The sequence below is a fragment of the Lissotriton helveticus genome, chromosome 8, assembly GCF_964261635.1.
Source record: "Lissotriton helveticus chromosome 8, aLisHel1.1, whole genome shotgun sequence".
In the NCBI taxonomy this organism is placed as follows: domain Eukaryota; kingdom Metazoa; phylum Chordata; class Amphibia; order Caudata; family Salamandridae; genus Lissotriton; species Lissotriton helveticus.
This window is the reverse complement of record NC_136069.1, coordinates 228687946-228710044: the sequence shown is the minus strand read 5'-3', so window position 1 is coordinate 228710044 and position 22099 is coordinate 228687946. Positions and strand designations below refer to the sequence as shown.

At 46.6% G+C, this 22099-nt stretch overlaps 1 protein-coding gene across 1 annotated transcript in view; it reads right to left on the bottom strand.

Annotated features, from left to right (window-relative positions):
- Positions 1 to 22099, bottom strand: part of PIWIL4 (piwi like RNA-mediated gene silencing 4) — a 413451-nt gene that overhangs the window by 195788 nt on the left and 195564 nt on the right. Inside the window, exons 9-10 of the mRNA XM_078655965.1 lie at positions 16698 to 16809; positions 3914 to 4043 (exon numbers count right to left, since the gene is read on the bottom strand). Of these exons, the coding sequence (XP_078512091.1) occupies positions 3914 to 4043; positions 16698 to 16809 (242 nt within the window). The remainder of the gene's footprint in view (positions 1 to 3913; positions 4044 to 16697; positions 16810 to 22099) is intronic.

Below are 22099 nucleotides of genomic sequence, written 5' to 3'. Positions count from 1 at the left end.
AATGGTGGTTTCTGCCTGGCTTTGGCGTCAGCCTTAGCCTACCAGAAATAGCCAGTTCTAACATTGTTGGTCAGCGGTGCAGATTAGGACTTGTGTTTGCGCAGTACCACAGCGACAGCTGGCTACATTACAAAACTCTGCAATTTTTAGATAGTCACATGTTTGGGATTATTGTTTATGATTTTGTTTTTCCTCAAGAGTGTAATTTTCAGATGGTGTTCCTGCGCTTTATGTTTAGTGGCAGATGAGAGAAAATGACAGGGCGGGACGCCAGTAAAGGGGGAGGTTCCCATAGATTAGGAATCCCTTGCTGGGTCCAGTGTCCAATCCCTGTTCCTGTTCCTGTGTGGGTAGATGGAAGAGAGGGAGTGTGGAGGATAAATGGCTTGCTTGGGAGGGTGGTTATCCCCTGAGTGTAGTGTGTGTGTGTCTGGATTCCCCAGTATGGTAGGATCCAGTGGTGGCAGCTTAAATGGGTCCAGCGCGTGAAGTCCCATTACCAGTTCCCAGAGTATGGTGCCTGGTGCTCAGTAAGAGGGGTACAGGTTGAGAGTCAGGGGCAGTGAGGAACTGTCTCACCAGTCTGGAGGGGGAGTGTGTGGATGAGTGGTGTCTTGAACTGGAGGAGTTGGTGTGAGTTTTTTTTAAGGAGCTTGCACGTGAGGTGTACCTCTCGTGGTGTGCAGGAGGTCCTGCAGAGGCACTGGATAAGAAGGTGGATTTCTGGCGGTGTCCTAGATGTCTTGCAGAGGCATTAGGGAGTGATTCTAAAAGTAGTGGCTTGTGTATCTGATGATCCTGTGTAGGTGTAGAGGTTCATGTGTAGCCCAGCTAGGTCCCAGTAGAATGGTAGGGGTGTAGGGGCTCACGTCCTGTCTCAGTGGAGGCGGAGTGAGTGTGGGACGGTGTGTCCCACGTTGGCCCAAAACCCTGTCTCAGGGCCTGGAGGGTTCCTTAAGGGAGCGCCAGGTCAGGGGCCTAGGCTGTACATACATGTCATTTGAGGAGGATCTTCCTGTGTCTAGAGGACGGGGAGTGTCTGTAACCAGAACTCCGGCGGTCCTGGTGTTGAGGGGTAAACTTCCGCTTCCCCCTGCCCGGGGGAATCCTTCGCTCTTCTCGTGGCCGGTCTCCCATGCAATGGAGGGAGACCGGATAAGTGCCCGGGGTGTTGCGGCCTGTCGCGGGGCTCCCCTGTGCTGAGGGAGCCCCGGAGGAGCTGAGGAGTAGCGGAGGGGGCGCGGGGCACATTGCCGGTGCCCGCCCCACCGCACGTCGAAGACCGGAAGAAGGAAGCCGCCTGCCGTGTCCGCCCCGGGGCTCCTGAGTGAAGGGAGAGCCCCGGGGGGAGAGAGAAGTCCGGCCGCCCGAGCCGCGAGGCCTCCGTACTGCAGGAGAGCCCCGCAGCAGGACCGCGAGCAGTCGGTGAGTCAGGGCTGGGCCGGGCAGAGTGGGGCATGTCTGTTTTTCGCTCCCCGTGGGAGCAGAAGAAGCCTAGGGGTGCCGGCGGGAGGCAGAATTAGGGCGGCCCCAGATGGCAGTGGGCCGCCCCACCATTGTGATAGAGGCAGATGGCTCCAACGTCCAGGGGGCATTGTGTTGCGAGCCCAGAGAGGCTCGTGGGGCATTTCTCTGTTGAGAGCCCCGAGGCTCCCTGTCCACGTGGTTGTTGTAGAGCCCCGAGAAGGCTCTGGGGGCCATTTTTAGTTAGAGGGGGCACCGGGGCACATTGCCGGTGCCCGCCCTCTCCTGCCTGCGAGTGTTATGTTTAACACAAGTGTTTTAAGAGCCTGTGTGGCTCCAACGTTCTGCACAAGGTGACACAAGTGTTTTCAGAGCCTGTGTGGCTCCAGCAGTGGGCGCAGTTTACGCCTAAGGGTCAGTGAGGACCCCGTCGCCGTTTTGAGTCACAGCTGCCCAGCAATTAGTGGGTAGCTTCACCGTTTAGGTCTTGTCATGTTCCCAGGTGCCCAGCAAGTAGTGGGCACCTGCACCGTTTAGGTTTTGCACCCGTGGCGCACCCCTGACTTGCGCTGCATGGCAGCGCGCCCTGACATTCTGGACACAGGGCTCTTTAGTCCCTTTATTATATGGGGGCTGGTATGTGATTTTATTTAGGCGCAATATGATTATCTATGTGATGGTAATTGCCTAATGTGAGTTTTGTGCAATGTGATACGGTGCTAGGAAATGTAATGCATTTAATATGATTACGCACCTTGATCTTACACCTCTGAATGTTTTTGGGCATCATGTGTTTTTGCGCTACTGAGTTATGTTCTGGCACCTCTGAATGTTACTATGCATCATGTGTCTTCCTTCCCCGCACCTCTGAATGTGTTTTTGATGCATCATGTGTTTTTCTTTCCCTACACCTCTGAATGTATTTATGCATCATGTGTAATGTGTTCTTGCTGATACCCCTAAATGTATTTTATTCTTAGGTGGTTGTTCTTTCCAGTACAGGTGGTCCTAGTGAGGTCCTGGTCCCCCTGCGTGACATTCTCCTAAGGTGGTTAGGGTTGCGTAGGTGGTACTTACCTGTTCCCAGTAGTTACTGGATGTGATCTATATTTGCTAATTTTTGCTACAGTGATTTTATATCCTTTTATTCTAATTTCTGACTATTTCTATTTCTACAAGTGTTGATTCTGACAGTGGCCCATGTGGCCCTGTCCTGTAAATAATCCCTTGTGAATATTGCCCGTGCCAGTTGGCACAATGTACATGCGTGATTTCTATCTGATGTGATTTTGACAATACAGAAGTTATTTTTATATAACCTTGTGTGGAGTTCCTTTTGTGGTGTGCCTAGGATGTTGTTGCTGTTGTGTGCTGGCGCAAATGCTTTTACACATTGCCTCCGAGTTTAGCCACACTGCTCGTGCCAAGCTACCAAGGGGGTGAGCAGGGGTTATCTTGGCGTGTGACTCCCTTGCCCTGACTAGAATGGTGGTTTCTACCTGGCTTTGGCTTCAGCCTTAGCCTACCAGAAATAGCCAGTTCTAACAATTGCTGTACCCTGAGTACGGTCTCAGTCTAGGGTAAAATGAGTGGCATCAACATGATGTCATCCTCCTTTACTGTGAGCTGGAAGAAGCATTGCTTTCTGAAATTAATATATCAGAATTGTGGCAACAACAATCACTATAATTAGGGCCACCTCTAGAATCAATGTCCTAAAAAACATAGGGATAGTGTTTTTCAGTGCTAAAAAATGGGAATTCAATTGCCTTCTTTTCCTGATTCATTCATTCATGTTGTCAATTCTTATCTTTCGAAAGATAGTAAGATAAGGATTGACAACATGAATGATTGCATCAGGAAAAGGAGGACATTAAATTCCCATTTTTTATAAGCAGTGGAAAACACTATCCCAATGTTTTTAGGGATCACAAAAAGATGCAAGTCCTGATAACCACTGACTTTCACAATTTTGGAAAACGCTTACAAAGCCCCATCATAACTCAAAAGAAACCGATTCTCAAAAAAGTAAAGGCTAAATGTAGAGCGGCAGTGCGAAAGGTCTGACTGAGTCGCAGTGTGCAAAGTGTGTGAAATTAGACACAGTTGCATAGACAGATGCTAACGACTTTGCCTGTTGCAAGCCTCCAACTTAATAACAATGATTCTGCATAATTACAGGTGGATCATGCAAAGTATTCAAAATCTTAGAAAAAGCATAACATGCACTTGTATCTCAAATAAGGGATAAATTAGAAGTTGTTTCATTGGGTAAATAATCAGGTACATATTTAAAAGAGTGGGAATCTAAAAGTTGTAAATCTGAAGGATTCTGTTTTAATTAGATTTACTACAAAAAGAATGATAGTTTGACACATCAAGTATTACCCTCTGATGGATCACGAAGATGCAATAATTCACAAAACATACTGAGTAAATTAGTTTTTACCTGTTAAGAAACACAGCTCTGGAAGCAGGTGGACGGTACGAGGAGTTGTATTGGGGGCATCTGTCTTCCCAACCTTCAGCTGGCTGACTAGCATGGGCTGGTTTAAATCTGTTACAACAACTTCATATTGCTATAAAAAATTACAGAAAGAAGTAAACCTCATATTGCTTTTAGGGCGAGTAGCTCATTACTGTCTCCATTTTAGCGCTCTACTGATTTTAGACAAAGTTTGCTCTATACAAATTTCACATATATAAATTTTTACAAACTTACCTGGCCCACTGAAATATGTGCCTGATGGACTGTCCATACTGAGACTAAAACTCAAGGTGATGTAAATGAATTTAGGATCACAGGACATAAACAGATTGTACGTGGATATCTTGAAACTTTGGTGTGAAACTGGCATTTTTGGACCTACACATAGCACCCTTGGTCTATGAGTATCAAGTCTTTCTAGATAGAAGTTTGGAAAAAGGCTTTTTACCAATGTGGAGGGTTGAGGGGAGAGTAGTTGACCTCTTTAAGTTCTATTACAACATCAATTACATGCAGGTTAAATACTACTATACAGGCAAGCACAGAGCAAGGTTTCAATTGTTTCTGGTCTTGATTTTTTAGGACAGTGCGCCACTCCCACCAATACAAACTTCTAATAGTGTTTGCAGAAAGGTCTCCTATTAAATTGAATAAAGAAGGCTCAACACTCAAATGTTCAAATTTAATCCACAAAATATTACAACTTTTTGTAAAACTATAGTGTAGTCTATAAAACATATGTTTATGTTTGCTCCATGCAGCAGTAGGGTTTTCTTTTTCAGAACCAAGTTTCATTACAGTATCCAAGTTACTAAATGCAAAGAATGTTTTTTTACAGTGGCCTACAGCTCGGAATGGTCTGTCGGTCTATGAAGTAAAATGTTTTTTCCTCTGGTATTTAAATCATTTAGTTTTATTTATGTATTCATCATTTTTATTAATTTTTCATGTATTTAATTTTCATATATTCTTTTATTTTTTTACTCATTTATTCCTTTATTTTTTGTTTTATCATTTCTTTATTTATTCATTTAGTTTTATTTCACATATCACACTTCCTCCAAAAACAATTTTGTTTTATTTCAATGTTAATTTGTGCAATTGTCATTTATAATTCTTACAGTTCAAGTTGTGTCGGGGAAGTTCATTTGTTCCCAAGTAACGCTGGAAGATTTTGCTGGAGGCAATAATGTTGGTTGCATGTTATGCCACTATCAAAAAGTCTTGAGGTAGCCAGTATTCATAAACGTAAAAAAGTTTAATGTTTCCCCCATAGAAACGTTCCACCTAATGGATAGTTTTGAGCAAATTTGGGAGGAGTTGCCAATTTGGTCTATTGGCTATGTTCACTTTTATTTAACTACAAAATGCAAAACTGACAGAAGCTAAGACTTTATATTAAATAGTAAGTTTTAAAGCTGTTAATCCTCAAATGCAACCGAGAATTTACAAAGGCTTAATCTAAAATATTACTATAACAAGAAGCGGAGCTGTGAGTGTATTCAGCCGACAAATCTTCCTGAAACCTGTAATGAACAGTTTTACATTAACGAGTTAAGTTGTATAATTTACCATTTGCCCATTTTATTACGATTCTAAGGGTGGAATGAAATTTAAGTTGAATCCTATAATTTGCTCATAGCGTCAATGGATTAAAAAACAAAAAGAAACCATGTATTAACCATGGAGATAATAATTCTACAGGGCCAGATGAACGAAACCAATGTGAGTTCAGAAAACATATTATTTGCAAAATCACTGGGTTTGTGAACGCAAAATATTTTCAAACAATATACAAAATTCCATGTTTTGAGTCGGGATTGCACTTCTGACTCATAAAATGAGTTTAGCGACCCAAACCGAAAGGCAATTAGGAAGGGGTATAACATCGGCTCTCCTCCTAACAGCGATTTAGTGAGGTATGTGTTAATGCTTTGCAATTACGGTTGCAAACTATTGACCAGCTACAGACATCTCAAAGTAGATAGAAAGGTTTTAACAAAGGTCTTCACCTTGGGGACCCGTTCCCCTTTTGAGAATTGTGCCAGACGATATCAGGGTGAGCGGTAGTGGTCTAGCGAACCACTGACTGACCCCCAGCCCCCTCTGCCTGCCCGATATCTTCCCACATAGGAAACTTTTTTTTTTTTTACAAAGCAGGGCCAGTTCTTTAAGGCACATACACTGTTTCTTTAAAAAAAAATGGGAATGCAAACACAGGCATGGTGGTCTGTGTCCTGCAGGCCATCATCCCTGTGTTTTAACCACTCGCTGGTGGGCACAAATAACAACCGTTGAGTTATTTATTTATTTATTTGGTAGGTCATTCTAAGACCCCCTGCCACTGGTGATTTTGTCAAATGACATTAGTACATAAGTTGCATCAGAAAATCTGACTGGTCGCAAAACGTTTGTGTCCATTTTTGCAACCAGTCTTTTTGTACATTTGGCCCTTAGTGATTTTCTCTGGGATCTCAGCCATACCATTAGAAAGAAGCAGATATACATTTAAGATTCACATAAGTATTATCAAGCCAAACCTGTTACCTAAATAGTTCTTGCAGTCAAGATGTAGTCTTTTCTTTCCTTATTTGTTTTACCATGTGCTTTAAGTAACTGAGGTGGAGATTGCAGGGGGTGGTGAAGGAAGGATCATGCCATTAACTTTTTTAAACTCTTTTTATTAAGGTATTTTATGACATTTAAACAATATTTATTGGCACAGCAGAGAGAAGAACAATAGCATAGAAAGCAGCATATGCATTTTTAGAAGAGACGACAGTGCCAGTTTATGCGTTACAATAGGTTTAACATTCAAATATACACGTTTCAACAGTAAGGCTACCCCAGTCACGGGGCCACCATTCGTGGGAGGTCCACATTTGTTTGTTAAGACCAGGTTCAACTTGTCTGGTGGTCACTGTGCTGTTTGACGATATTTGTGGACCTCTGAACATGGGAGAAAGGCCAAGAGGGTGAGTTAAGTTACAAGGTTGAGGGTTAACTAGCTAATAGCACAAGCCAGAATGAAAGGGCGGAGCACAGGGTGGGTTTATGTGTGGGCAGGAGGTCCTCTGGAGATGGTGGATTCTGGGATAGCTACTCAGTAAACTGGGTCCTCCTCTTGGGAAAATTGAGGAGGGAGACTCGCGGCAGAAGTTAGGTGCTTGGGAGGGAGTAATTGGTCTGGCGGAGGATAACTCTTCAAAGAAGAGAAGCGAGACGGCTCATGTGTGAGAGGGGTCTTCTCATGTCAATCCCAGAAACTGGGTGAGTTTGGTTCCGCAGGCTGCTACGATGGTTCGGTTACGGAGATGTCGGGCTTCCTCCTATTGTAGAGCGTACTCTCCGCTTCCCCCCCAGTGGACAAGCGGTCTGTGCCATTGCGAGATCAAGGGGGGTTGAGTGGCTCTGCAGTTCAGGGTGAGGGATCACTTAGCTAGCAGAAGGGCAAGATTAGCAAATCGCGCTCACACTGTGTGGTTCTTCCCCACATATAAACTTCATGGGCAGTCAACTCCCAGGGGTTCAATGTAGAGAGCTCAGTTATAGTTGCTAGGGTATCATGGCACGCCAATAGTAGGTTATGTTGGGGCATGGCCATAACATATGCTGAAGGGCGGATGATGGGGACTCTCATCCGGGGCATGCAAGATGCGCTGTGGGGAATATGCAGTTTATTATAGAAGATGATAAATAGACCCTGTGCGGTAACATATACTGGATATTCTTAAACCACTCATTACGAGAGGTACTTTAATAGCATTCTAGGCCCATGTTCCATTCAGTGTTGTTAAGGACCGTGTCATGTATTCCTCCTATGTTTGACCTAGGTGTGCCAGGGAGGTTCCCAAGTGCTCCTTGGTGGCTTTTTAGAGCCATGTGACCTGGTGACACCCTGCCCCCATGGTGTATAGGGTGTGTATAGTGGCATTAGTGGAGGGCTCTACATCCCATGTGTGCAATAGAGCCCCTAATGTTGCTAATATCTGCTTTTAACCCCTTCCACGCTCATGACGAGCTGGGCTCGTCATGAAGCAGGGCGCTCACACGCTCATGACGAGCCCAGCTCGTCATGAATGCACTGAATCCACCATACCCCCAGCACAGCAGGGGAATGTGCTGAGCGGCGAAGGTGTTAATGGAGTGAGTGTGCCAAGCAGAAAGGTGGTTGGATACGAAAGACCCTGAAAACCTTGGTAGTCCCTGAAGGGGGATGACAGGAGCATAAGGTTGCAGTGGCACATCTATTTGAAGATCCTGGTGAGGCACTTCCGGGTCACCCAGACATTCAAATACTGGGGACGGTGTACTTTGACTGTGGGTTATATGAGCTGATGAAAAATGTCACGGGCAAGAGGGCCATTCACAGTGCTGGTTTCAAATTCATTTTTACCAGTGGGACACCCAATAGAGTTGCGCCGCAAGGTAGTATGAATCAAAGGATGGAGCACTGAGGCCGCCGCTGCTTACCATCAGCTTTAATTGTTAAGAGCTATCTGTCACCATTTGCCATCCCAGAGCAGGTCTCCAGGCATCAAACCTAAGCCCTGGAAGAATTGTCTGGGGCAGGGGGAAAAACCAGAACATTAATGAAATAGTATAAAAAGCGGGGGAGGATGATCACTTTTGTGAGGGCAATTTTACCTGCGAGGCCTAGGGGCAGGCGCTGCCAGAATCAAGTTTTGGATTAGAGGGCTGTGAAGGCTGGCCTCATTATAGTATAACGAATGCAGCTTCCATCCAGGTCAAATGCATGAAGCCTCTGCAGACAATCTGGATGGGTGCATCGCTCCACAAGGGGAAAATGCATGATTTCATCCAGTTGGACGGTTGTGTATATCATCTTGGTTCTCGTTGTGGTGTCCCGAACATAAAATAGCACGTCATCGGCACAGAGGACCACTGCATGGGTAGTGTCTTCTAGGGGGATGCTTAATGTACTTACTCCCTCTGACCGAGGGCAGAGAGTCCAATAGCTCCATGGCAATGGCAAATAGAATTGGGGATAGGGGGCAGGTCGGACATGAGCCGCTACTAACTGGGAATGAGGTTGAGATTAGGGCGGCTGATTCGTACATGGGAGAGTGGGGCGGATTATAGCAGCTTCATGTGGAGGAGGAGATGTCTACCGGGCCGACTGCCCATAACACCTCAAATAGGTAGTCCCAGGATAGCAATTCGAAAGTGTTCTCTAAATCTAGTATCAGACATGCTGCCAGGGGGTATCATAGCGATGCCTGATCCATCACATGAAAAAACCTCCTGAGGTTATTTGACGTATTGTGGCCTGGGACACACCCATTTTGATCAGGGTGCACAGTGATAGGTAGTAGCTGGCGGTACCGGTCAGCGAGTATTTGGCCCAGTATTTTGTAATCGTGCCTAGAATTGCAACAGACTAGTAAGAGAACAGGCTAGTTGGATCTCTGTCCGGTTTCAGTAGGGAAATAAGGAGGCATTCCAGAAGGGATGTCGAGAGCACATCAGTAGTGAGTGCCTCGTTGTACATGTTAGCCAACTTGGGGGTGCGGTGAGCGGAGAAGCAATCGTAGAACTCTGAATGGAGATCGTCCATGCCCAGCGTTTTGTTTCTAGCCAAGTCATGGATCGTCTTTTTCACCTCGTAAACTGTAATTAAGTTGTTGAGGTCTTCACGCTTGAGGGAGCTGATGGTAGGCAATGGTAGGGGGGTCAGGAATACCTGGATGACATCGGGGACTGTGGTAGGGGGTGTCCTATTAAGTGTTGAGTAGTAGTCATAGAAAGCTTGCAGGGTGGCATATTGGGCCCATGGAGTGGGGCCTGTGTCTGGGGCTAATTCAGTGATCGGGAGTGTTGGTTTCTTGGTGGGCTAGTGCTCTGACATGTATCTGTGCTGTATACGCTGCAAAATTATAGCAGGAAAGGCACTCTATAAGAGCAGCCTGACCAGCTTTGGCTGCCACCAGTGCCTGGCGCGCATCATTATCGGAAGGGGCCTGATGTTGAGGTCTGCTTTCGGTGTTCTTGAGGTCCCTATCTAACTCTCAGTGGACTCCCACAATGTTCTGAATGCAAATGCACCTAGTGACACACTTAAAGGAGTCCCACTCAATAGCTTGTGAGGAGGCCGTGGCGAGATTTTGGGCAAAATAATGACTTATATGGGCGAGATGGGTGTTGCAGAAAATGGGGTCATCCACAACTTTTTGGGTTAACTGCCAGGTAGGGACTGGAGGGAGGGGTGCATTTCAATCCTTGTCTTTGATATGGGCGGCATGATCGGAGATGACTCAGCCTAGTTAGTCCGAATGTGCTAGTCGCTGTAGTATAGTTGTGGAACATCGAAAAAGGTTGAGGCGGACATATAAGTCATAGGATGTTGAATAGTGTGACTATATCCGTAGATGTTGATTGTGTGCTCTCCAGGCGTCCAATAAGGGTCAGTGTTGGATCCACTGGGTGAATTTCAGTGAAAGTGGTTGCACGGGGGCTTGATGGAGCGGTGGGTGGGATCTATCGAGATTAAGGTCGAGAACACTGTTATAGTGTCTCCCAACACCCAGGGGATACCTAGCCATTGGTCTTGGACCCTGGCCAAGTAGTCTCAGAAGTGGGATTCTTCCAAGTTTGAGGAGTAAATAAAGCCCAGGAGTACGTGATTGCCATCCAGACGGCCTTCTGCAAAGACATATCTAACTTCCTTGTAAATAACTGTTGTGAGGGTCTGGAAAGGTGTATCTGGATGCACTGAGAGTAGGGTGCCCGTGCATATGTGGAGTATGTTGTACCATAAATCGTACACCTCGAGCATTTGTTGAGCCGTTGAAGCTCCCTGTTGGTTAGGTGGATCTCCTGAAGGAAACTAATGTGCGCATTTTGTCGTATGATGTGAAACTACACGGAGTAACAACGGTGCGCTGAGTACATGCCGTGTTAGAAACCTAGTGTGTAGATGGATCACCATAAAATGTTGAAATGTGGAAGTGCAATGAAGCTGTGTGCCAATGAGTGGGATCACATTCCCTGTACCCTCTCCAGCCCACAGAAAGTGGCATATTGTGTTACCTGTGTTGTGGGTAAATCAACCATAAAAAACATATTAAGAAACTTCGGTAATATCAAGAACCCACAGCAACTGGCAGCACACTTAAAAAGTCTTTCATTAGAACAGCCCATAAAAAAGGGGATGATAGAAAACAGTAACCATTATATGGAGGAGGGCCGCAGGGTGGCAAGCAGAGAGTCCATGTCTTTAGCAGTCTGGGTGGACGATCCTTATATGATGGGCTGCGGAGGAGGCTGGTGCCAACCCGGTGCCACTCAGAACCGCAATGGACTTGTAGTGAGAGAAAAAAAGGGTGTTGGGGCTCTTCCATGCTGCGTAAATAGCAGGTTGTTTAGAGAAGTTTTCCGCTGGGTCAAGCCGTCCCTGAAATTGACAGCAGAACTGGACAGAGGGGGTTGTCAAATCAGACTTTTTGTGTGTGGGGGGGGGGGGGGGGGGTGACTGATGGGCCGGTAAATAGTCCTGTATAGCCTGAAGTGCAGGAGGTGTCACCATCCTCACTAAATCAGAATCTGGTAGAGTCAAGGTTTGGCGTATCCTGAGCGCCGCTACTATAGTGGATAGCTTGTCAGCTCCTCTTGTGAGGGTGCATTGGTGCCCCCTCCGCCCCCACGATCTGTCTTCTGGGCGACCATTATGGGCTCACCGTCTTTTGGTCCAGGCCTCTATGTCCTTTTCCACTGGGGAGCTTGCACCACCATCTAGATGGCACTCGATTCAGTCCCAAGCCGAAGTGGGCTCTGTAAAGAAGTGTGCTGGTCATGGATAAATGTCAGTTTTCCTGGGTAGAGTAGGGAGTACTGGAGATTAAAGTCTTGTAGCTCAGGCTTCACGCTTAGGAAGGAGGAGCTTTAACATTGTACCATCATGGTGTAATCTGGGAACACACAGATCTTAATGTTTTTGAATTCAAGGGGAGCCTTCTGCCTGGCTGCCTGGAGGGTAGCATCTCTGTCCTTGTAGGGCAGGAGTCAGGTGATAACAGGGCGAGGCTGCACCCCCAGCAGCGGGCAGCAGGTGGGGACCCAGTGTGCCCATTCGAGGGTGAAGTATGGGGACAGTGCTTGAGCTGGAGTGAATGATTTCACCCATTCTCCCAGGAACGTGACCATCGTATGGGAGTTATCAGCTCCTCTGGAAGTCCAACAACCAGTATATTATTGCGCTGAGCTCATCCCTCGCCATCTTCCTCTCGGTGTTCTAGGTGCTAAACGCTTTGGATGAGGTCATGTGTACACTTCTCTTGATCCACCAGCAGAGCTTTAATGTCCTTAATGGAGCAGACAGCATCTGTCACCCTGGAGGCTCGTTTCAGCTGATCTCTCGTAGCAGGCCAAATTCTATGCAGAGCTCCTCTTTTTGTTTCTCCAGAGGACCGAGAGGTTTCTATGGCTTAAAAGATAGTGTCCAGTTTGTCAGAGGGTTCCTGGGATTGGGATGATTGTGAGTGTGTCATTGTGGTCTGGTCTGGGGACCGAGGTGTGGAAAAGTGCGGCAGGGAGTGTCCCTTTGTCCGTTTTTGGCAGCTCATCATCACAGGGAGTGGCAGCCACAGGGTGGGAAGGCATGGGGGTCAGTCAGCTCAGGTGCAGTTGGTGCCTGTCCCTCTGTCCAGGCCCAGGTGACCCTCCCAGCTGCAGAGAGCTAAAGGGTGGGGCGAGGGAGTCTAATGTGTGCTGTGCATCAGGCGGGCCGATGCTGCCATCCAGCCTAACGCCGGTAATATCAAGGGTCTCTCCACGTCCGCTAGCCCAAGAAGCTATGTATGGGTTAGGCGATGGTTAGTGACCTGTGGTTCATCCCAGTCCCTAGTGCCGTTGCACAAGTCACTGTTTCAGTGTCAGAGGGGATGTCTCTTGGGACCTCGGTGCAGGGCAATGCTGGTTGTCATGAGGGAGGAGCTCCTCGGACCTCCCAGTCAGTTTGCAGTCCTGTGATTTTCCTTCCACACTTCGCGTGGACAGACCTTCAACACTTCGCTTGGACAGTCCTGCGATTTTCCTTCCAAACGTCACGCGGGCAGACCCACCTCTGTCAGGGGAGGCCCCAGCAGGCCCGGGAGGCTCGTCCCACCTCTGCCTCACCCCCTCATGTTTATCTGTGGCAGCCAGTCAGGGCCCAGCCTCAGTCCAAGAAGCCAAGTTGTCCCCAAGCAGCTGTCCTTCAAGTCCTTACACACTGGGGATCCTCTTTCAGCCTGGCTAATACGGGACTCATGCACTGCCGGGAAGGGCACTGCTCTCACAGGCCTCGTTTTAGGTCCTAGTTCTTCAGCCCTGCAAAGCCAAGGCGACATAGGGGTGGTGCCGATGCAGCCACTGTGGCATGCTGTCAATGTGCCGAGCTGGTGAGTGGTGGAAAGCGAGTGGCGCCAGGCGTCCCCCACAGGCGCCTTGCCATCCCCACTCCGACCTGTGTTGAGGGTGCAGGCTTCATGAGACCCAGAAGCTGCCTCTGGTGATGAGCAGACCCAGGGATGAAACTGGCCTCATGGGTGTTCGGCGTGGCCCAGGGCCCACCGGAGATGGAGGTTGCTCCCGCCATGGCTGAACGGATGGGATCAGACGTCCCAACCTTTAGTGGTGCATGGGACTGGGAGATGAAACAGGCCTCATTAGTGTGGTTGGGTGGCCCGGAGATGCAGGTCCCTCCCACTGTGGCCTAGCAGCTGTAAATGACCTCCGCAGGTGTTCCGTCCCAAAGCTGGCCTGAGCTTGTGTGAATAATGACAGATTTGAGCCCTGGTTAGCAGGATGCTGGGGATTTCTATGCCCGCCAACCAGGAGCTCAGCTAAATGCCTTCCATCCTCTTTGGTGGTTGGACCACGCCCCCATCATGCCGTTATCTTTTATGTGCATATTTTAAAAAAGGTAATTTATTTCAGCTCTCTTATGGAGTAAGGAAGAAAAAATAAAGTCTTTATATCGTTACGAATTGGAACCATTGAAGTGTTAATTTTCCTATTTATCGTATCATTGTTGTACCATCTTAATTACTAACATGTTTTATATAACTAGAGTATGACTAGAATGGAAGATGCTTAGAAAGTGCCTGCAACTTAAATTGTCATACAGGTATTCCAACATACAATTGGGAGCATTTATACTCAAAGCAATGCATAAGGTACACGGACATTAGCTGCATACTGTCTTCTTGAGTCATACGCATCTTCTGTATCAACTACTAAGACCTGTTTCAATAATCAATATAGTAGTTTTTGATAAAGTGCACGCTGAGCATATGAAGCTGTTGCTAGCTCACAGGTGTATTGGATTCTAAATTAAGCAAACTGCCTATTTTAGGTCCTAAAGTAAAATTCCACTGTCTATTTTTTTAATGTAATTTTTTGATGTTAAAAGTCGGTTTGTGAATATCCTAATATTTGTATTCACAAAAATGAAAGCCTACCCATTTTTAGTGGGACACTTCCATCCATCGACAGAGGGCAGCTTTGTGGGTGTTCAGTGCAAGACTGAGGTGATGTCTTTTGCCTGATCACAGCTGTTAGAATCTTTTGGTGGATAGCACTCAAAGCAGGAAATGTGTCTTTCTGGATTCATAACAAATCTACAGGGCCACAAACCATCAGCCACCAGACAGAGACTGTTGCCAGACCTGAAGGAGGTTATTATTTGTATTACATGAAGAGTGCATTGTAGATTATTATCCACTCTTGGCAGAATAAAAACAGAAGGGCCGGCACATGAGCCTTTTAAGAAGAGCTGCCTCTGTTGCGGATTCAACTAGACCATAATCATGATGTTGGCATTCCCATCTTTTCTTTTAATTTTGGATTCCCAATCCTTGCTTTCCTTTTTCTTGATGCTTGCTGACTCTGGGTTACATCACAGCACACACACACATGAATTTGAGATTACAGGGTGGGGCCCAGTGCTCAATTTAAGCTGGTGGTTTCCGGGGCTTGGCAGCACCATTTAAATGCCAACACATATGAGAGTTTACCACATGGTGGCGCTGTCTATCTAATTTAGAAATTAGCACAACAACAGTTGGTTATTAATTAAATATACATTAAAAATGACTACTACCTGCCACCCAAAAAACTATTCTTATAGCTTTGGGGGCATAGAATAGTCAGAATTGTCAACTTGCAGATATACAAGTGAGAGGTTATGTTAGTACTGTCATTGGCAGAGCTGGCAGGCGCAATGTGTGGCGCAAGCTGTAGTGGCCTCCGTAACGAGTGCCCTGGCACAGATTCTCTTTTTTTCACGTTAACCACTGGTGGGGACACAGGTGTTATTGTTGGCAACCTACGTACTTTCCTGTTAGCTTGTAATCCTTTGCTATTGGTTCTTTAACTCTGCATTTTCCCATTTGTAGTGAAGTGGCATAAATCAGCCTTTGCCACTTACCCACGGTTTGGTGCTTCCCAACTCCAAGAAGGTCATAAGAAAACAGAGCCGGAAAACAAAACAAATGTGCGGGCACACAAAGTTTGGGTTATGTGCTAGCAGTGGCCTATGAAAGACACAGCAAACACCGAACTGCAATTGAGTGGATAAATAAGGAAATGAACTCTGTTCTATTGTGAAACACTACTACATTAACCTAGTGGGTTAATCACCACATTACAGAATGCCATAACCTCCAAGACCTCCACCTGGATTTCCTTATCAGCAACTGTGGGTGTGTGTGAATGTAGAAGTGATCAGCGTGGATTCAGACATTTCCTAATCCTAGAAGTCTTGATTGCAAGAGCCTGCAAAAGCTTTCTTTCTCCACAGGGGCGTATCTTTTGGGTGTGGGGAGGGTGTGACACCCCCCAAATAAATGCATTCTTGGCTTGGTAGTTGGGTTTCCTATGTCTTTGTTCGTTTTTCACCTCCTGCACCACGAACAAAAGACAAAACAGTGACCTTTGGTGTGAAAGGAGAGAGTGTGCAAGATAAAGAGAGAGAGAAATACACCTGGTGGCTGAATTTCAAATGTGAAACCTGATAACCTGGAATCAACACCAGTTTCCCGGCTTGTACAAACTGTATGATCCTAGACAAACATTTTATTTCACAGAGCCACCTCTTTCTTTATCACATGAGAGCATTTTTGAATACTTGAGCTCAATATGTGCGCTGTACAAGCACCTCTTCTGTTTAGTTTAATAGACTATAATTTTGCTCCTTCAAAATAATAATCTAGACCACGTTTAGAGTTCACATGACTACTGACTTGCCTCTTAGCTCACTAATAGCTTTGGGCGGGGAGCAAATAATGTTTCTAAGTTCATGTTTAAAAACTCACTTTTAATTCATATTTGTTTGTGCAGTGATGTAATGTGGTGTACTATGGGGAAACACTTTCCCATGTCAAAGAAGTAGAACGTTTCAATTTTGAAGAGACTGTATTCATATCTTTACATTATGCTTGTTACATGACATATATGCTAAACGTTTTTATGGCTCAGCTGTTAGAGCCAAGGCAGACCCTTGGCTCCGCTCTGGCTTGCCTTGGCTTGCTCTAGTAATTTACTGGAATGTCCACTTTTATTGTAACTATAAAAAAATTAACATTTTCTGGAAGATTGTGTACACAAGGGACTTGGAGCATAATTTTACCAAACAAAAAAAACACATATTATGGGTTACTGAGTTCATGTGTTCATCAGCAAACAAGTAAAAAAAGAAAGGAAAGAAAAGAAGTATTCTGAACTCCTTTCCCTGTTAACAACTTACGTTTTTATAGTAATCTACATATGATATTTCGGTGCCATCGCTTTTCTTAAATGTTTTAGTTGGGTTTATAGACCAATCTATGTCATCGATTCTGTATGTTTTGTTGTTGTATCTAAAAATAAAAATAAAATATTTTCCTTTTTACCTAAATGTAGTAGATTGTTTCACTTATTAAAAAAGACACACTGCAAACAAATGACATGGATGATACCAGAAGAAAAGGCAAGATAAAGTGGAACTGAGCCAGGGCATGTTACATTAGCAGCATGCTTCAAAAGGACGAAGTCAAATAGGAAAAATTGTTATTTGTTTAGCTTAGATTTTAGAACCATTCAACTCTGGAGCAAAAAAATTAAACTTACCACCTGTAACGATTCTTGTTCTGACAGTCCCAAGTGTCCTGACTCGAGCATGTATGTTGTGCCTTAGGGCCAGTGCAACACTACCTGTTCCAAATTCAGGCCCAATGGCTTTTCTTTGTGTCTCTCACACCCTTGAGGCCATTACCTACATAAAGGCTGTGAGTTGTCTGAAGGGAGAGAGACATAAGTCTTTTAGTATAAGAGCCTGCCTACATGGACATCATTTAGGGGTTGCCAAGGTCGCAGCTGCGACCCCTGGCTTACTGTTTTCTATCCCTGGAACGGCTCTTGCAACACCTGTCCTCATCAATCACACTGGAGGTATCAGGAACAGATGCAAAATAGATTTATGATGAGCCCTGTCTACTTTCTGCTGATGGGAAATATTGATTCATTACAATGTGCATCACACTTTAGAATGCATTTATTTTGGGAAATAAAACATTTTTAAGTGCATGTGATGTGCACTCTAATGAATAAAATGTTATCCTACTGCCCAACTTGCTTGCAGCATGTGACTGACGCAATTTAGTAGCACGGTTGCAGGACGCTGTGGGGCTTTATTCTGTGTTTGTTTGATCTGTTGATGTCACTTTTTAAAAATACTTGCTCCAGTGTTTGTGCTTCTATATGCTCGCTATTTTATATATTTTAAAATTTGTGCATTTGCACACTCACCGTTTCTGGGACTTAAACCCACCAGCTCCTCCCCGGTCCACCACCAGCCATTAGCGGGCTGTTTGTGTGGAGGGAGTCGAGTCTGGTAGGGACCCACTTCCGGTGTGCCGTGCTCCCCTGCCATTTTGGGTGAGGAGACGGTCTAGTTGTTAATTCCCTCACACCAGCCCAGTGAAAAGCGGCTGGTGGCGCGGAAGTGCGCAGCGGGCGCGCCGGCGGCGCGCCAAAGGCAAGCCCGTCTGCGCCCGTCCGCGCCAGTCCACCGCCAGACGCCAGACATGCTGCCTCCCCCGCTGGGGATAAGCATTCTTACACCCACAATGACCTTCTTTCTATCAGAAGCTCGGTAAGTAACTGCAGTCAGTCTTTTGGGGATATGTATGGGGCCCCGCTTTGTTGTTCTCTGAGCGGCTTTAGGACAGCACATGTCTTGCCCCCTGGCCGCCACCTCCCTCGCCCTAGCAAACATATCAGCATTTTAAACCTGAACTGTCGCTCCTTAGTTAAACATCATGCTGATGTCCATGACTTATTAGAGGACTCAGCCCCCGACGTTCTCTTTCTCACAGAGACTTGGCTCTCGGATTCCACAACGGCAGAACCAATTCTTGCCCTTCCCTCTGGCTATTGTATCCTTACTGTGAACAGGGGAGCTAGAGGAGGGGGAATTGCAATGATCTTCAAATCTTGTTACCCCCGTACCTTTGTTAAACAAGCTGTCACAGGTTGTGAATCTGCTCTTTTCAATATTTCCCTGAGTTCTAATTACACCATGTCTGGTCTCCTGGTATATCGTCCCCCTGGCCCCTCTAAGGACTTTACGACCGCCCTCGTAGAGACTATCAGTGTACTTGCAATTAATACATCTAATTTTACCATTACTGGAGATCTGAACCTGCATTTGGATAACTATGAAGACATAGACATGGCTAACTTCATAGCTGATTTAGCGACCTGCCAGCTTGTCCAACTGGTGTCAGGCCCGACGCACTTTGCTGGCCTCCTCCTGGACCCTGTCTTTACGACCATTCCCTCACTTCTAGTGCATCTGCCCATCCCCATGGGATGGTCAGATCACTTTCCCGTCTCCATGTCACTCCAGAATGTTTTTCCTCCACAAAGTGAGGTTTGGGCGAGTACACTTAAACACCCATGGTATAAATTGAACTGGGAACAATTTGATGCCTGCCTCACGGCTACCTGCCCTACTCTCCCGGCAGATACCAATGAGGCCTGTCGTGTGTTCTCTGAGTGGATTCGCAAGCCATTAGATAGATTAATCCCTGAGAAATGGTCCTCCAGTCGCAAACCCAAATCCAGTCCTTGGTATAAAGATGAGCTAGCAGTGACCCATAAAAACTGCAAAAGATTGGAGCGCGCTTGGAGGCGGGATTTTGATCCCGCCGCTAAAGTCATCTACCTGTTGGCGATCAAGAAATATCACAGGGCCATCCAATCGACCCGTGCGACTTATTTCGGCAAACAAATCCATGAAAGCGACAACCCTGCAAAAAAAGTGTTTTCACTTCTGTCTAGCCTGCAAACCCAGCAGACCTCGGGTTCATCTATCCAATCTAATGAGCAGTGTGAGGACCTGGCCACCTTCTTCATTATTAAGGTGGATACCATTTACAGGTCCTTCCCCTTACCTCCCAGCAACACTCACACGGTTCTAGGTTCTCCTATTGTCAACACCTTTGATACCTTCGCACCTATCCCTGCCAAACAACTGCGTATATTATGTAAAAAAGTCAAGTCTGGCTCCCCTTTTGACCCGCTCAGACCTGATCAATTTAGGAAGCTGTCCCCTACCATTCTTCCAGTCATGGGTCAAGAGATAAACGGGTCGCTTGCCACAGGCACTGTGCCCAATGCTTGGAAACAGGCCATGGTGGTACCCTTGTTTAAAAAAACCTCTCTTGTACCGCCCTATCTCACTGCTTCCGTGGGCGGCTAAAATCACTGAGGCCTATGTCAACTCCCTCCTGTTGGACTTCCTGATGAGGAATAATCTGCTTGACCCTTCCCAGAATGGCTTTCGACCGGGTCACAGCACGGAATCTGCCCTCCTGGCTGTGACAGAAGATCTCTGGTCCGCTCTGGACGCCGGCCAAACGTGGGCGCTGATTTTTTTAGATCTTAGCGCCGCGGTTGACATGGTGTCCCATGCCATTCTACTGCACTGTCTGGAGGTGGCCGGCATCACTGGACCGGCTTTGGAGTGGCTTGCCTCCTTCCTCCGGGAAAGGCCATTTGTGGTGGCAGTTGCCCCGTTCGCCTCAGGATCGTAACCGATCAAGCTAGGGTGCCACAGGGTTCTTCCCTCAGTCCTCTGCTTTTTAATCTCTATGTGCAACCTTTAGCCACGGTTGCCAAGAGCAAAGGACTGACTATGGTCTCCTACGCTGACGATACCCAGTTGGTGGTAGCACTGTCCAATAACACCAAGCAGGACGCCTGTAAGTTTCAGGCCGACCTGCAGACAGTCTCCGAGTGGATGACCGCCAACTGCCTCCAACTTAATGCTAGCAAGTCGGAGGTACTACTGGTGGGGAAGGACCATGGTCAGTGGAGCAACCAGTGGTGGCCGAGTAGCCTTGGCCGCCCCCCCCCACCCCCCCTAAGGAAGCTGTAAAAATCTGGGAGTGTGGCTTGACTCATCCCTCAACTTTCGAGTCCAAACTAAAAAGGTGGCCGGAACCTGCTTTGGACTCCTACGTGGGCTTCGTCCTCTTCTGGGGTTTTTTGACGCCCCAACTCGACAGATCATCATTCAAGCCTCTGTTCTGTCTAGACTCGATTATGCCTCATCATTATACTTAGGGGCTAAGAAGGCAGAGATTCTGAGGCTTCAAAGGGTTCAGAACGCGGCTGCAAGAACCCTTCTGGGTCTGCGCAGGTCTTGCTCAGCGTCTGGTGCCATTCGTCGCCTGCACTGGCTGCCAGTGGCTAGGCACATTGAATTGAAGGCTCTCTGTATCGCCTTTAAAGCCATGAAATTGTCGTCTCCTGACATCCTGGCACAACTTATTCTGCCCTATGTTCCCTCTCGCCATCTTCGTTCCCAGGGCCAACATCTAGTAGTGGTCCCCCGAAAACAGAGAGCCCGTGCTGGTGGCCGTTCTTTCCGCTACAGGGTCGCCCTTCTTTGGAATTCTCTTCCATCTCAGATCCGGGGCCTGATCAGCTACCTGGAGTTTAGGAAGGCCATTAAAACATACCTGTTTCCTACACCATAGTCCCTCCCTCTCGCCTTTCCGTCCTGTCAGTTGTGTTGCTGCTAGCGCTGGGACGCCCCTTCGCTGGGGCAGCTGTTTTGCGTTTTATAAGTATTGCTAACATAACATAACTAACAAACACCCTCATTTCAGGGATCAGCCTTCTTTCACTTGTGCATGCAGTGCAAGGCCTCTCTCTGGCCTGATATCATAAAGCTCCCAACTTTCCAGACGTTTCACCAGACCCCAATGCCTTCTGCTCAATGTAAATATTTCATTTACATGGCCATTCAGGAACATTATTTCTTGTTTCTAGCCCCGGTTCCTACTGATGTTTACTGCAAAAAAATCAACAAGCATTGATAAGGCCAATAGGTCTAACTTTGACTGCTGATCTTTGGCCTTTACCATTTCTTGTGTTCATTAGAAATAGTTTTTTGTAAAATGTTATCACAAACACAGTTGAGAAATGGCTGATGAGCAGGCACACATGTACGGACAGGAGCGGATTTTAAAATGTTTTTGTAATACCGTTTTACAAAGACCATTGAAATGACCACCTATCAGTGAACAGGTGGCCATTTTTGAACTGCATTTGTGATAACTTTTTACAGAACAATTTCAAACGAGAGAAAAACTAAAATGTACATTTAGCAGAAAGCATTGTGCTCTAGAGAAAGAGACTAGGCAGGGGGCTCACTGTATTACTAACATGTGACACAATGCAGCAGGGCCTCGCAGCAGGACCTAGTATCTGCATTTTCCAATGCCAGCTTTACCCCTTTGTCCTGGAAAGACATCGGGATCCTGTGATGTCACTTCCTGTGATGTAATTCTGGTCAAAGGGTGTCAGACGTCACTTCCGCCACCCCTGGCTTTTTGCTGTGGCATAACGAAACATGAGCAACTCCCTTGCATGGTGCAAAGTGCATGAAGGCCTCCCCTTCAACAGGACCCAGTCAAAAGCTTTCAGGCTGGGGGCCAGCAGCCCGTGTGCTTTACCAGATGGGTCCCGCTGAAGCTTGTGGACCCCCCACACCGCAGGTGCTGCAGGAGCCAATGTTACGCCACTGGCTTTTTGGTGAATCGACATCCATGCTTCCTGCTGCATAATGTGGGGGTGAGTTGTTCTTATGGTGAAGAG